Source organism: Zingiber officinale, chromosome 8A, assembly GCF_018446385.1.
Source record: "Zingiber officinale cultivar Zhangliang chromosome 8A, Zo_v1.1, whole genome shotgun sequence".
In the NCBI taxonomy this organism is placed as follows: Eukaryota; Viridiplantae; Streptophyta; class Magnoliopsida; order Zingiberales; family Zingiberaceae; genus Zingiber; species Zingiber officinale.
Genome location: NC_056000.1, coordinates 3,215,119 through 3,230,857, shown reverse-complemented (window position 1 = coordinate 3,230,857; position 15,739 = coordinate 3,215,119). Strand labels below are relative to the sequence as shown.

General features: G+C 36.6%; 1 protein-coding gene and 1 long non-coding RNA gene across 2 annotated transcripts; one reads left to right on the top strand and one right to left on the bottom strand.

Moving 5' to 3' along the window:
- Window positions 1–772: 772 nt before the first annotated feature.
- LOC122011941 lies at window positions 773–5,297 on the top strand. The gene is made up of 2 exons (XR_006120065.1): window positions 773–1,467; window positions 4,931–5,297. It is a non-coding gene; the product is annotated as an uncharacterized LOC122011941 (long non-coding RNA).
- Window positions 5,298–6,263: 966 nt separating this feature from the next.
- On the bottom strand, window positions 6,264–9,292 carry LOC122011938 (ATP-dependent Clp protease proteolytic subunit 2, mitochondrial-like). Its single transcript, XM_042568379.1, has one exon. It carries the CDS (start codon window positions 9,191–9,193, stop codon window positions 8,675–8,677), a length of 519 nt encoding a protein of 172 aa, XP_042424313.1. The 5' UTR covers window positions 9,194–9,292; the 3' UTR covers window positions 6,264–8,674.
- Between the last annotated feature and the right edge of the window lie 6,447 nt (window positions 9,293–15,739).

Genomic DNA, 15,739 nt, shown 5'->3' with positions numbered 1-15,739 from the left:
ATTTTTTTAATTTAAAATAAAATTTTCATATAAAAAATAGGGGTATTTTAGTTAAAAATTTTTGTTAACATTGAAATTAAGAAAATTTACTTTTCTAAGATTTTTTGATTTTAGGTTGCATGCTTGTATGTTCTTTTTATTGACGTATTAGACATAGATCATTACTCAGAAATATTGATTATCAAAATCATATAAGATTTTTTAAGTAACTTTAAATAGATAATTAAAATTATCAAGAATAATTTAGGATGAATGAATTATTTTTTATCATATAATATATGAATTGTGTTGTGCCTTGTCTTACTTTAATTTGGGCTTTTTAGATGCGGGTCGTGACTTTGGGGCTTAAGCTAGTCCAAATTGAAAAATGAACTCATTTGAATTATATTTAACTCCGATAATAAATTACTTTTATAATTAAATATGATTAATTACTTTTATCTTGTTGCATAAATTATAATTTATAAATCGATGGAATAACTAATTAATTTTTTTCTTAGTTTTTTGAAATATTTTAAAATTTAAATTTTTAATAAATTAAAATTTCTTAATTAAGTTATCTATTTTTTTAAAATATAAAAATAACTAATAACTTAAATTTAATGATAATGTATTTATAAAGTGAATATTCAAAAAATGTGGCATTCCGATTATAATTTTATAAGTTTTTTTTTAAAAGAAATATTTTTTTTAGATATTTTTAGTAATTAATAATAAAATGTAAAAAATTTATGAAATAAAAGCCCTAGATTTCGTGTTCCAAATAAAAGGCAAGTAGGGTTATTGGCGTAAACCCTAATCGCGCCGCCAGGCCCTCTCCGGCTCCACTCTCCCGTCCGTCCGCCACTGTTCCGCCGACGGTGCTGTTTTCCGCTCCTGCTCCCTCGCTCCCATGGCGAACGACCACCTTTAAAAAAGCGTATTGTCTACCTTTGAGGTGATATCACCGACGCCACCTCTTCATTGACCAGCTTAGAGGATCCTTGATCAGCAACGAGTGTCAAATGCCGGGTATTAGTCTAAATTTTTTGGCCTCATTAGGGGTATATATATATGTAACGCTCCATATATTACTTGATTTGATCTATATGCTGCCCCGTGTGGTGGTTTTAGATTCCATTAATGCGCTCACGTAGTTTGTGAAGCACTCTCATGTCCAGATCTTCGGCCGAGTCGGAGGCGGATGTTAGGCGTGGTTGCATTTTCTTCCATTTCTATGGAATAATCCATCAATCACACATAACATCCGCCTCCGACTAGGCTGAAGATCTGGACATTAGTGTCAAGCTGCTTCACAAACTCCATGAGCACATCAATGGGATCTATAGCCACCACACGGACAGCATATCGATCAAATCAAATAGTATATAGAGCGTGACATGTATATGCCTCTTAATGAGTCAAAGAAATTTGGACTAGTACCCGGCATTGCTGATCAAGGTTCCTCTAACGACGGAGCTAAAAGCGGTAATGATGATGGAAGTGTGGCATATGGCTAGGCACTTTTCCTTTTGTTCTCGCTGGCTTACTTGGGAAACTCCTCTCTTTTTTATTCCTGTCGTGTTGATTTTTTGAGTGTAGAAAAATGTTGGGACTAACCAATATCTTCGTAAGAGAATTATTTTTTTTGAGCATATAATCACATTATTCTGATTGCATAAACATGTCAAAATTGGCTTTTTAGTTGCATTGTTACATAATTAGTAAGTTGAATTCATTTGAAAATATACTAAATTTGCAAATTTCAAAGTTTTTTATGTGAGTATTGATTCTTCATTATTTTCTAATATGGTATTGCTAATTTATAAAATTTAGCTTGAACTAAACACAATCTATAGTATTAGTTCCATAATAAAATATCTTCAGTATTCAGAATTGCTCATACTTTAATTTTTTTTAATCACAGACATATTCTTTATTTCCTTCTCTATTAGATTTTAGATGATCTAATCTTCACCTAGTTTCTTCTCATTTTAGTTCTAGCTAGAAAAATATGATTATCACTATCAGAATGAAAACTTTTCCTTGGTATGCCTAAATTGTCCAAAAAAATTGCTATTCAATTCAAAGGATTTGTGTGATATACATAACAGTATAGTAATGATTGCTGATTAAGGTCAAGCTTCTTGTCTCTTCCATAAACCAATCAGCTTTAAGCATAGAAAATGGGTAGGAAGACACAAGGAGGACCTTTTCACTGCAACTCATCTGAACCCTATCAAAAGAGGCCAAGATTGCTCTGTAACAAACCTTGACGCATGACAAAGAAAATTAAAACGAAACATATTTTCAAATTTGGAGTTTGGTTGGTATAATCCTCCTTTTAAAATCGATCTTTTTCCTAAAGATTTTCAAATTCAAATTCTTACTAATGGAGTTGTGAAATAATTGCTTTTCTTTTTGTCTAGCTTGTGCCTTCCTTTCTTATAGAATTGTAAATTGCATTTTCCCAAGGAAATGTAATAGTCCTAAAAACTAGAAACTCTTGCTATAATTTGGCTGCTAAACACATGAAATCTTTCATGATCATTCCTTTGGCCCCTTATTCCTTGAGTATTAGAATGATCCTTTTGAATTTCACGTTTGAATTTGTTCATTCGCAATTAGGACTCGTCTATCGTCTATTTGTTTTGAATAGATATTTTTTTGCTTTATTCTTTATTTAGGTTTTGTTGACCCTATAGAATCTATCCTTTTTGTTTTGAGCAATCTGATCCATTTTCTTTTCCAACAAAGGGCATGAATTTGATGACCTTTTTTCTTCATGTTTTCCTTTAGAAATTTATTAATCAATCCTTATGGGCCAAGAGTTAAATAATTGATCCATCCTCCCTCTATGTTATACTTTATTTATCATATGACTATAAGACTAGAATTTTTGAATGCCTATTTTTCTTTCATTTTATTGGAATTAAATTGGTTTTACCAAATCACATCTCTTTTTACTGTTTTGATACATCTACTCCATTAAGACTAAATTTTGATTTTAGCAGAATTTCAGGTACTATTTGCTATTCCTACATCGCTAGATATATATTACTGTTTTAGTTCTATCTTTGCATCCTTGCAAATAAATCTATTCTAGTTTGTTATCTGTTATGTTTTATCGATTACTGCACTCTTATGTCTGAGTGTATTTTCTCTACTTACATTCTAAAGATTTTTGGATTTCCACCAAGTGGATAGTATTTTATCCCATTAAATAGGGTTGATTATATGTATCTTTCCACTAAGTGGATAATATTTTATGTATGGATCCATCAAAATGTATTTCTTTACTAATCTAAAAAAAGTGATAATTTTTATGTGCAATCATCGTGATACAATTTAGGCAGTCTAGATATTGTTTCTTCCCTTTAGTAGTGTAATCATTTAGGGAGAAGCTATATAGTTTAGTATACTTTAAGGTTTAATTAGGATTTATTAGGAATTATATTTGTGGTGAATGTTGGACTGAGCATTTTGAAGTAAGGCGCTGATCCTGTTTAGAGGCTGATTGGTAGGTAATGGGTCTGATTTAGATACAATTTGTGGTTAGAAATCCAATCGAGAGTTAGAACTGGTTTACATATATTTGAGTTCATCTTGTGTTCAAATTAGGCTTAAATAGATCTTATGGTTGAATTGAGATGGGATCAGGCTGAACTAAACTAGGATGGTCCTGTTGACAGGTTCAGGGATGAATTAGAGTTTTGTGCATCAAAACCCACTCCCACTTCTTTTCCGTGGACTCATCTCTTTTCTCTTCTCTTGCGAGCTAAGCAAGCATGTCCAGATGTCCTCAACCTGTTCATCCATTTGAACCGTAGCCCTTTCACCATGCGGCTTTACAAAACCTTCATCGAAAGAACCCTATGATGACTTTCCTCTCCTTTTCACTTGTCACTGTCAATGTAGGTTTATCATCACAGTGGTGCATAGCTAAGTCACAATTGTAGCTTTTCAACACCTTTGTTGCTATCCTCAATATATAAGAAGGCTATATGGCCATTATATCTTATAATCTCTTGATTTAATATTGAATTTGCGTATATCATCTCAGTCATGTTGTGTCCATCCTAATTACTCTTCAATCTGATGACATTCTCTATTTTTCTTGTATCTTGAAGGAAACTTAGATTCTGGTAATTGTAATGTGAGTTTATAGCAAATTTATAAGCTCAATAATACTGACTTGATTATGTACTTCTGCATATATAGAGGTATACCTTCTCTTTTAAATAAAAAAAGAAAAAAAGGGTCCTCTTAACTTTAATTTCATACGTGTACAAGGGTTGAAATATAATGACTACTATTATAGAGGGGATGCTTGATTTGTGATTGGTGTAAAGAGGAAATTGAGTAGAAGCGAGTTGAAGCTACAAATCATAAAATCATTTACAACAAGAAGGGAAATTCAGATGTAGATTCAGGACCGTGGTGATAGATCTTGAGTATCATTTTAGATGTATTTCTGCTATAACAATCTTTGGACTAATAGAAGCTCGAGTTGGTTGGTATTACTTGAAGTTGTCTTGGGAATTAAGATATCAAGAAGTGTTTGGAGATTAGAGACCATATAGAGGAGGATTGCTTCTCGATATATGTTAGGTTTGAGTAGAGTTATTGTACTATATTTTTCATTTATTTGCAAGTAGTTCGAGAATAGTTGTCCGTTAATTTGGATAGTGTTTGTCTGGAATTCGTATTTGCTCTTTTATTTGGATAGTTTATTTCCATGATTGTCATTCTAAATTCTCTGACAAAGTTAATTATTTCATGCAAACAATTGAATAGTTAGAACATGCAATTCCTAAACAATAATGCCAAAAGTTAGGAGTGACATGGTAATCTTTCCTCAATGATATATTTGTTATTCTTTTTGAATTGACTCAAAAAGATTGTATATACTGTCTTGTCTTATTGTCACATATTTATCGTTTGGTTCCAGGGGATGGTTTTGTTCTTAATGATCGTGGATCGTGGTGCGCCTGTTGGAAGTTTCAGACTAAGAGGTGGTGTCTTGAAACTTAAAGAAAATAAGTTTGTTAATGACAAAAGAGGAGCTGGCGTCGGTGATATTACCACAAAGATAGAGAATATGCTTCTTTAGGAGGTTGTCGTTCATCATGGGACGAGGTTGCAAGAGCGGAAAGCAGCACCATTAGTGAATCGGGATAGTGGTGGACCGGAGAGTGGACTCAGGCGGCTTCGAGATATTGATTAAGTTTTATGCGCAGAGGCTCCTCTTTTATTAGGAACAATGTTATGAAATCTAGGGCTTTTATATGATAAATTTTTTATAGTTTATTATTGAATACTAAAAATATCAAAAGAAAAAAAGGCATACTTCTTTTAAAAAACTTATCAAGTTATAATCAAGATGTCACATTTTTTTTAATATTTAGTTTAAAGATACATCATCGTTAAACTTAGGTTATTAATTATTTTTATAATTTTTAAAAATTAGATAACTTAATTAAGAAATTTAAATTTATTACAAATTTAAATTTAAAAATATTTCAAAAAACTAGGAGATAAATCGCTCAGATTCACTATGTCTAGAGGAAAAAAAATGGTAAATTGTTGATACCTAAGATTTAAATTTTCTTGCATATTAGTGATAAAGTATGATTATAAATAAGGTAAGGGTGCGCAAGATCCATCCAAGGGTGATTTTTGTAAATCACATGTGATAATTAGTCGGTAGGGTAGGTGGTAAGATATGAGGGAAGATATACTCGAGCACATCGAGTTTCGACCTCTTAAAATTTCATATGCTACCACTCAATGCCTTAACCATCATATCGTATCACCCGAGGAGATCGAATTTCTCAAATCGAGATCCATAACATAATTGCAAGCACCAATTCAAAAGCTATAAAATTTGATGATCATCGATCACAAAGTATTGATTATAACTAGAGACTTAGTTGTTTGTGCAGACTCACCAATGTTTTTGTTTCTGCAGTTGTAGATCTGAGCAACATCACATTTCTTCTTCTTATTTTTATAAATTCCATCAAGTAAATCCCGCTTGATTCTCCTTTACCATGTGTCGATCTGATCTTCAACTTTGGCTTGCGGTTTTTCTTCTTTCGTTCGATCTGCTTAGTGATCGGAGAGTCATGGATTTCGATCGCGCTGTTAATTCATTTTGATCGTTGTTTTTTTCTTTCTCTACTCCGTTCCTCTCTCAACATGTATCTGACGGATCGAAAACCATTCGTTTTTGCGCTTGTCAATGGTAACATCCGCATGAGAAATTTCAAAAACGGCAAGAATAATCAAAGCAAATAATCTTAATTATGTGATAAGAAAGGTGTTGTGCTTCACTAAGCACAAAGAATGTTATTGCATGGTTTCAGTTCCTGATTCAATTCTTTGTTTCTTTACTCACTTCCTCCTTTCCAGAGGCTGGAGAAAAACACAGCAGGGGTTGTGCTGCTGTCCAAAACTTGGAAGGTTGACAGGAAGTCCGGCGGTAAGTGCCTGATCAGCCGGAGGCAGCAGGGTGCCTCTGGTGATGGTCTGCAACGGCTAAAGGAGGCGGCAACAACTCCTTTGTGATCCAGCCAACTCTTTGGCTGGGTCTTGCTCCGGCAGCAGCAGCATGGTTGTCCGACCAACCATCGCCGGGGCTCCTTGGGTGGCCAGCAGCTGAAGAGGAGATCAGCTCCTCTTGTCTTGGTCGGCAGCAGAAGCTATTGGCTAGGAGCATGCGGCAGCAAGAAAAACTCTGGCGGCGGTTCCATCCCAAGGGTGGTTGATTTCGTCGTGGGCGGCGGAAAGAAAAAGGCCATCTTCATCAACGGTGGCGTAAAACACAAGAGAGAGAGAAAAAAGGTTTGGAGATGGTGATGAATTATAAACCCTAAACCCGCTCAGTTTTGTTCATTTCAGATTATTTAGGAATGATTTCAAAATTATTATTCTCAAACTTATTAACCAAATACTTCATATTTTTATTATTTCATTCTCTCGTTTCCAAATCCCTAAACCAAGGACACCTTAATTGTTGTTTTAAAGAAATATTATCCACTCCAATCACTCTATGCATACGTATATATTCATGCATGACAATCCAAAAATATTTAGAATGTAAATAGAGAAAGTAGACACAGGGATAATGAGTGAAGTAATCAATAAAATCTTTAGAATGCAAAGATAGAACTAAAATAATAATATATACATGTTTGTGATATCAACTAGTGATGTAAGAATAGCAAATAGTATCTAAAATTCTGTTAAAATCAAGTTTACCATTAACGAAGTAGATGCATCGTGCACACAAAGATGTCAAGTCATAGAAACAGTAAAAAGAGATGCAATTTGGTAAAGCCAATTTAATTCAAATAAAATGAAGGAAAAATAGGCAGTCAAAAATCTTAGTCTTTTGGTCATATGATCAATATAAGATGAAGGGAAGATGGATCAATTATTTAACTCTTGGCCTGTAAGGATTGATTAATAAATTTCCAAAGGAAAACATGAAGAAAAAGATAATCAAATTCATGCCCTTTGCTGGATACGAAAATGGATCAGATTGCTCAAAACAAAAAGATTAGATTCTATAGGGTCAACAAAACCTATGGGAACTTAACGGTGGAGTGGAATAAAACATACGTGAGAGAAAGAAAACTAAAATGAAATAAAGAATAAAGCAAAAAATAGCTATTCAAAACAAATAGAAGATAGAGGAGTCTTAATTGTGAATGAACAAATATTCAAACACCAAATTCAAAAGGATCTTACCAATATTCAAGGTATAAGAGGCCAAAGGGATGATCATGAAAGATTTCATGTGTTTAGCAGTCAAATTATAGCAACAATTTAGTTTTTAGGACTATTACATTTCCTTGGGAAAATGCAATTTACGATTCAGAAGGAAAGGCAGGCACAAGTCAGACAAGAATTAAAGCAATTGTTTCACAACTCTATTAGTAAGAATTTGAATTTGAAAATCTTTGGTAAAAGGGTCTATTTTAAAAGGAGGATTATGCCAAACAAACCCCAACTTTGAGTTTTTCTCTAAGTTGCAATCTGTTTTATTTTAATTTTCTTCGCCATGCATCAAGGTTTGTTACAGAGCAAACTTAGCCTCTTTTGATAGGGTTCAGATGAGATGCAGTGGAAAGGCCATCCTTGTGACTTTCTACCCATTTTCTATGCTTAAAAGTTGATCGGTTTATGGAAGGGACAAGAAGCTTGACCTTAGTCAGCAAACGTTACTATACTGTTATGCTTCGTATTTTTCTAGCTAGAACTAAAATGGCAAGAATCTAAGGGAAGATTAGATCATATAAAATCCAATAGAAAGGGGTATAAAGAATATGTCTATGATTTAAAAAAAAAAGTATGAGCAATTCTGAATACTGAAGATATTTTGTTATGGAACTAACACTATAGATTGTGTTTTGTTCAAGCTAACCTTTATAAATTAGCAATACCATATCAGAAAATAATGAAGAATCAATACTCACATAAAAACTTTGAAATTTGTGAATCTAGTATATTTTCAAAAGAATTCAACTTACTAATTATGTAACAATGCAACTAAAATGCCAATTTTGACATGTCTATGCAATCAGAATAATGTGATTATATGAAGAAAAAAAAAAAGGTTTTATATGCTTGACCTTCATTTTGGTTCCTTGGCCACCCTTCCAACATAATCTTGATCAGCACCGAGTGCCTAAGGCAGGACAATTACCTCGTCGACCAGCCCAAATTCCTTGGCCTCAACAGGGGACATGTCCATGTTACACTCCATGCACTGCTCGATTCGCTGGATAGGCTGCCCCGTGTGGCGGCTGTAGATCTTGTTGAGGCGGTCATAGACTTTGAGAATCTCTTTGACACAGATGGTCATGACACCGACCTGGCCGGAGATCTCGCAATATGGCTGGTGGATCATGATCTCGGAATAGGGTAAGGCGCGGCGCTCGCCAGGAGCGCCAGCCGCAAGGAGTAGCGAGCCAATGGAGCAGGCCTGACCCATGCAGAGGGTGGAGATCCGGGAGCGGATGTCCTGCATGGCGTCATAGATCGCGAGGCCGGCGTTGACGGAACCCCCATCGGAGTTAATGTAGAGGTGGATGGGCTTGAAGGGGTCTTTGGAATCGAGGAAATGAAGGCGGTCAATGACGACAGACGACGTGTCGTCGGAGATAGGATCGTTGATAAAGACAATACGCTCCTGGTCGTTATCCATGGGGAGTGACGACAGAGAACGGTAGGCAACGGCGAGTCGTGTGCGGACGGGAGAATGGGCGCGCAGAGGGCCAGGCGACGCATTTTGTTCAGGTTAGGGTTTAGCGAAGAGGCACGAACAAGTTGCCCTTTTATTTGGAACAGGGGAAAAAAATCTAGGGCTTATTATTATTTTTAATATTATGATTACGTTTATCACAATCCGTCTCAAATGATGCGAAGTGAGGTAAATGGGATTAATTTATAATTGACCGACAGATAGTTTACAGTGGGAGATTTTTTTTTTTAAAAAAAATTTTTTTTGTCGTTAAATAAGCTAAGTTAGGTTCAATTATATTTAATCCTGTGTCCAAGAGTATAGGAACTTAGAAGTACAAGAAGTCAAACAAAAGATGTAATGTTACGAAAGAATACACCAACGAACGAGAAGAAGGCGTGCGATGTTTCCGAGAGACGAAAAGTTAGAGCGAAAGATTGTTCGGGAAACAAAAGACGCAGCTAGCGAGAAGGTCGACACGGGAGAGAACCGACGGGCTCGGTGCGTCCGAATGACGAAACTACAGAAGAGTACGTTGGCGGACAAGAAGGAAGCATGCGACGATTCTGAGGTATGAGAAGCTGGAGCGGAAGCTTGCTCGAGGAGAAGACCGGAAGTTGGGTTCGGGTGAGCCTTATTCCGGATGGCGGAAATCACCCAAGCAAGCGAAATTGGAGCGGAAGACCCGGACCGAAGCGAGTGAAATCGAAGCAAAAGGCCTGGACTGAAAAAGTCAACTATGTTGACTTTCTTAGTCCGGGTGCCCAGATCTGGCCGGGGTGTCCGAAACCATTCCAGGCGCTCAGAGCTGTCTGGGCGCTCAGACCTGGTCGGAGCGTCCGAAACCATTCCGGGCGCTCAGAGCAGTCTGGGCGCTCGGAACCCAAGTTTTATCACTTTCGACGTGGCCTTTGACTATTGCATCAGGGATAAGGTTTTATTCCATTCCAGGCGCCCCGAACAAGGCTATATAAGCAGTCCTGCTCCAGAAGCTAAAATAACAACAAGAAATACAAAGAAACAACACTTGTACGCTTAGTTTTCTGTTTAGCTTTTTTTCTGTGCGTTCCATTGCTGTAAAGAGGCTTCTCCGCCTAAAGAAGAATTTTAGTTTGCTTTTTTGTTTTAGATTAACAACCTACCCGGTTGTAACCAAGTAATTCGCTGTGCCTTTTTTCTTTTCAATTTCTTTATTATTTGTTTATGCAAGTGTTCTTTTATCTTAAATTATAAGCCGAGAAAGATAGTTTTTGTTTTGATTTGTGCATGGCCTATTCACCCCCCCCTAGCCGGCCGCAAGGGTCCTAACAAGTTTAATTTTAATTTGAATAAGATAAATTAAGTTTGTTTTAATTAAGTTTAATTAAGTTAATTTAATTAAATAAGATTAATTAATTAAGTTAGTTTTAATTAAGTTTAATTAAGTTAGATTAATTAAGTAAGTTTTAATTTAGTTTAATTTTAATTTAGTTTAATTAAGTTGTCAACTAATTTAAACCTAGATCCGTCTTACATTTTTTTTAGATTTAGTTAAGTTTTCAACTAATTAAGTTAGCTTACCGATTTACCTTGGTGGTCGGTGGAAAACTTCCGTGGGACCGGATCGGTCACCTCAGAGATAGTCAATGAGGCTAACTGGGATTATCATTTTTTTTTTTTAGATTATCAGTTAGGGAACCTTATTGGTTTTGTGGGATTGTTAATTTTATCTTTATTTTAGATTAAAATCTAAGGATTTATTCACATTTGAGTTAGACTAAGGTTTAATAGTTAGTTGTGGCGAGGCACTAGGCTTTCTTAGGAACCTTATCATTTTCTTTCTTCGTTGCTTCTTCCAGTGGCGAATCCAGGAGTTCAAATATGGAGGGGCGATCATGAAAAACAAGGGGCGGTATCCTCCATCTCCACCGGTAGAGCCCCATAATACTAGGGGTTCCATTGCCGGCAAGGGGGGGTTACCGCCGATGCCCCCCCCCCCCCCCCCTGGATCCGCCCCTGGCTTCTTCACTTCATTCTGATTTGGACAATTCCCCTTGATATATCATTTTTTGTTGCAGCCATAGCAGGTGACTTCAAATTTCGTTTTGGAGCTTGGGCTTGGTTTTATCGTCTTTGACCGGATCACCTTTTTTATTTCCTATTTTGTGAAGCCCTTCTTTTTCTTATACAATTTTCGTACAAGGTTGACGAGTTCGGCGGTGATTTCATCGTCGTCCTATGAGTCTGACTCGTCTTCAGGCTCGGGTTCGGTTTGGTGCCTAACTTTTGGTTCCTTTGTTTTGTTTATACCTGCAACAAGAGCAATACTTTTCTCGACCAAAGGTGTATTAGTCTGTTCATGTAATTCAAATTCTGAAAACAATTCATCTAATCTAATTAAGGAAAGGTCCTTGGATACCTTATAAGCATCTACCATTGATGCCCACAAGATGTTCCTAGGGAATGCATTGAGTGCATACCTAATGATGTCGCGATTCTTCACCTTCTGACCAATTGCGTGGAGGTTATTGAGAAGGTCTTGGATGCGTGCATATAGTTGACTTGCCGATTCACCATCCTGCATTTTTTTATTATATAATGTATTTAAAATTAGGTCTTTTTTACTTATCTTAGTATCAGAGGTCCCTTCGTGCAGCTCGATTAGCTTCTTCCACAAGTCTTTGGCGCTCGAGAAAGGACCTACTCGGTTTAGCTCCTCATTTGTTAGGCCACATTGTAGAATACATGTTGCCTTGGCGTTGACTTCGATCTTCTTCATCAAATTTGTGTCCTTGATCTCGCATGATACTGGTTTTCCAGTGTCGTCGAATGGAATTGCTAGGCCGGTCTGGATGATCATCCACATCTCGACTTGCGTCTGGAGCTGGTACTCCATTCAACCCTTCCAGTAGTCGAAGTCTTCGCCGGAGAAGAGAGGTGGGCGTGTTGTGCTATAACCTTCTTGGTGGGCCATTAAAAAAAACCTCGCACACAAGAAAATGGGAAAACTTGTTCCAAAACTTAGTCTTAAATTAGTAGTGCGAAAAGAGAGAAAAGATGAAAAAGTTGCTCTACTGGTGTTGCACAAATTTCGAGAAGTGAAAACTCGATTGCGAAAAAACTTAATTGAAAGGAGGCAACTATACCGATTACGATCAACTCTGAAAAAAAAACTAATGCCACAAAAAAATTACTTGAATGGCGGTTTCACCAATTCAAAGAGACCCCGCTCTGATATCAATTGTAGAATCGATGCGTGCTAGAGAGGAGGGGGTGAATAACACTCGTGACTTTTTCACTCGTTTAAGAAAGCACAGAATAAATATGCAGCGGAAATAAAAAAAAAACAATCGCTAACACAATTTTTTTTACTTGGTTCAGAGCCTGTGATGACTCCTACACCAAAGTCCATGATCATCGATCGCTTTCGTTGGGAAATCACTATAGATCCAAAAATTCTTTACAAGTATGTAAGTACAGGTAATGAAAAGACAAAGTATACCGACAATACCAAATCTGAATATTCTCGTTCTAGGTCATTGGAGAAGCATTTGGGCATCAAGGAGATGTTTTTTAACAAACGTGCAAGAGCAGAAGTCATTCAGAATGTTGTGTTTATGCATCTGGTCGAGACCGCCTTATATAGGCTATTGAAGGCGCCTTCAACCTCCATGGAAGGCGCCTTCAGCTTGGATTCTTATCCTCGAGTCCGCGGAGACGATAACTCCCGCATTCTGTGAACTTTATCCCTCCGAAGGCGCCTTCAAACTCCATGGAAGGTGCCTTCCATCGAGCATCCAAGGCGCCTTGGATGCTAGATGGAAGGCGCCTTCGCGCCTTGCTGCACGGAGCCTTCAACTAAGGTACCCGAGGCGCCTCCAACAGCCTCGGTGGCGCCTCCAACAGCCTCGGTGGCGCCTCGGACACTATTCATCCGCTCTTTTCCTTGTCCATCTCCCTTCCTGCAAGGTATATTAGTCCACAAATAAAGTATACCCTGCAAAACAAAGTTAGCACAATAAATTATGAATAATATAAGTGATTGACAGCTGACTTTGAGTTTCGCTAAAACTCTAGGTCGAACCGACGCTTATTGTTCCCTCTTCGGGGAACGCGTCCTCACCTACTCCTTTCAGGAGAGTTTACCTTTTGCTAGACCGGTCCTCGAGACCGACTAGACTTTTGCTCAGCGCCCGAGACTTCAGGACTTTCCCACTGGACGTCCGATCTCCTACCCGTCCAGTCTTTCACCTGGTCCGTGACCATCAAGATTTTCACCTAGAGTCCTTGACTCTAGGATTTCGCCCAAAGTGCTCGACCCGCCAAGACTTTCTACCTAGGATTACCACCCTCTAGGACTTAGGGTTACCTGCACGTAAGGTTTTCCATCTGCCTAGAATCCACTAGGACTTTTGCCTAAAAACACTTAGGACTTTCCTGCAATCTCATTCACACTTGTTAGACAACAAGAAACCATAACTTTAAATCCTTTGTCATTATCAAAACATAGGTTTGATCGTCTGGTACTTCCGCACTAACACGGCTACACGACTGAGGGAAAAGAATCTGAGAACGAAGGTGGAGGAACTCTTTTGCTTTTGCTTTCGTTGTCGCTCTTGCTCTCTCTTTTTGCTTATCTTCTACTATCCCCTCTTTGCTCAAGATTCAGTCTCTTTATATAGGAGCTCTCACCTTGTTTATAATAAATGATCAAATTATGGTCATTTAATGCTGGGTTTAATGTCATCATTAATGGATTTAATGTCTTCATTAATGTTGAGATGTTACGGGATCATTATTAATGGGTTTAATGTCATCATTAATACTGAGACGTTACGAAATCACTATTAATGAGTTTAATGTCGAGACGTTACGGAATCACTATTAATTTTATATTAATGCTTCCGTTACACTCTTGAGCAAGTAGCAAAAAGATATTCGGAGGCAAAATGTTGGTTTATTCACTTGGGCAAATTTTGCCTCGACCGGTCCGGCATTCAACGTGTACAGGTTGTGCTCGCACATGAGTCAACCTTGGTTCAATACAATCTGGGCTCTGGATTTGCACCCGCCCCTATATATTCACGTGTATGAGAGTCTCTCCCTATGCATATGCTTACAATATTAATGTATGTGTCATAATTTAAATCAATAATAAAGTCAAGACTTCTAAATGATTGCAATTTTTTTACTAAAGAAGTCGTAATCCTTTCGACTTGAGAATGCTTGTGGAATTGAAACAGATGATGCCAATTAAAAATAAAATCAATCAGATAAAATCAGTCAGATAACTTTGAATCTGGTTTGACTCGATCTCATATGAATTTTTCATTAATCATTAGGGTAAATTAGGAGCGCTCATGGTGGACAGTCCCGAAACCTAATATCCCTTAGTTACTCGTCTCATTTGAGGAAAAACTCCTATAAATATATTGTATTTGAAAATCGAACTGTGAATACCTGAGTAATAATTAAGTGCTCTTCCATTGGGATAACTCACTCGACGTCATTAAAATTTTTTATCGATTATCAAAATAAATAAAAAATATACACGTAAAATCTCATCCTAATAATCAACCTTCCGCTACCCATCAAACTATAAGGGCTGGTGTCTCGACAATTTACATTGCACAGATTGTTAGCATGTTCTATTTATCTTAATTATGCTAGGGTGACTATCATTTTTTTTATTGAAAAGAAAATAATGTCATCGAATTTTACTGCTTAAAACAAACTATTTTGAAGTTCTTTTTATGGAAAGCAATAGTTAGTGATATCGTTTTATTATTCAAAACTAAATTATATAATTTTATGAATTAAATAGAGAACATTTTTGTTTTATTAAAAAATATATAAAAGTATATTGAACAAAGTTTTAAAAAATTACTTTACATAAAAAAAGATTAAGGGGTTATGTACATATAAAATAAATTATCTAATCCATATAAAAAAATACTTTAGTTTATGAATTCTGTACTACTTGCGGGACATTTCGATATATAAGTTTAAATTAATTTTATGTAATTTTAATTTAACTAATTTTTTAAAATCTTTGATAGATTATCCAATAACCTTGAAATATATTCAATTATATTGAGATGATCATAGAAAATTGAGATGTAACAAATTCAACGATGTAAACCCTCTTCTCCATCCCGATTGAAAATGTTCATGTTGTGTTATTTAGGTTTGTAATTTATAGGTTGTATTGTTTAGTTCTGTAATGTAAATTGTGGTGTGATAACTACTGTTTGTGTTGGTTTATTGATCGTTACTTCTTTATCCTCGGGATTATGATGCAACAGTACGGCATGCAAGTTGTTACCTAGGTACCCGTGGTTTGAGCCCCAGCTATGACGAATTTGTAAAAAAAATTTCTCCAAATGGGGCACGCAACTAAAGGATGTTGGACTCCTGGGCTGCCCGCTGCAAGCGCTTCCCGATTTACTCTAGTGGTCGGTGGGAAACTTCCGTGGAGCCTGACCCATCACCTCAAGTTTGACGTTACCCAGTCTGATTATCATTTTTTAT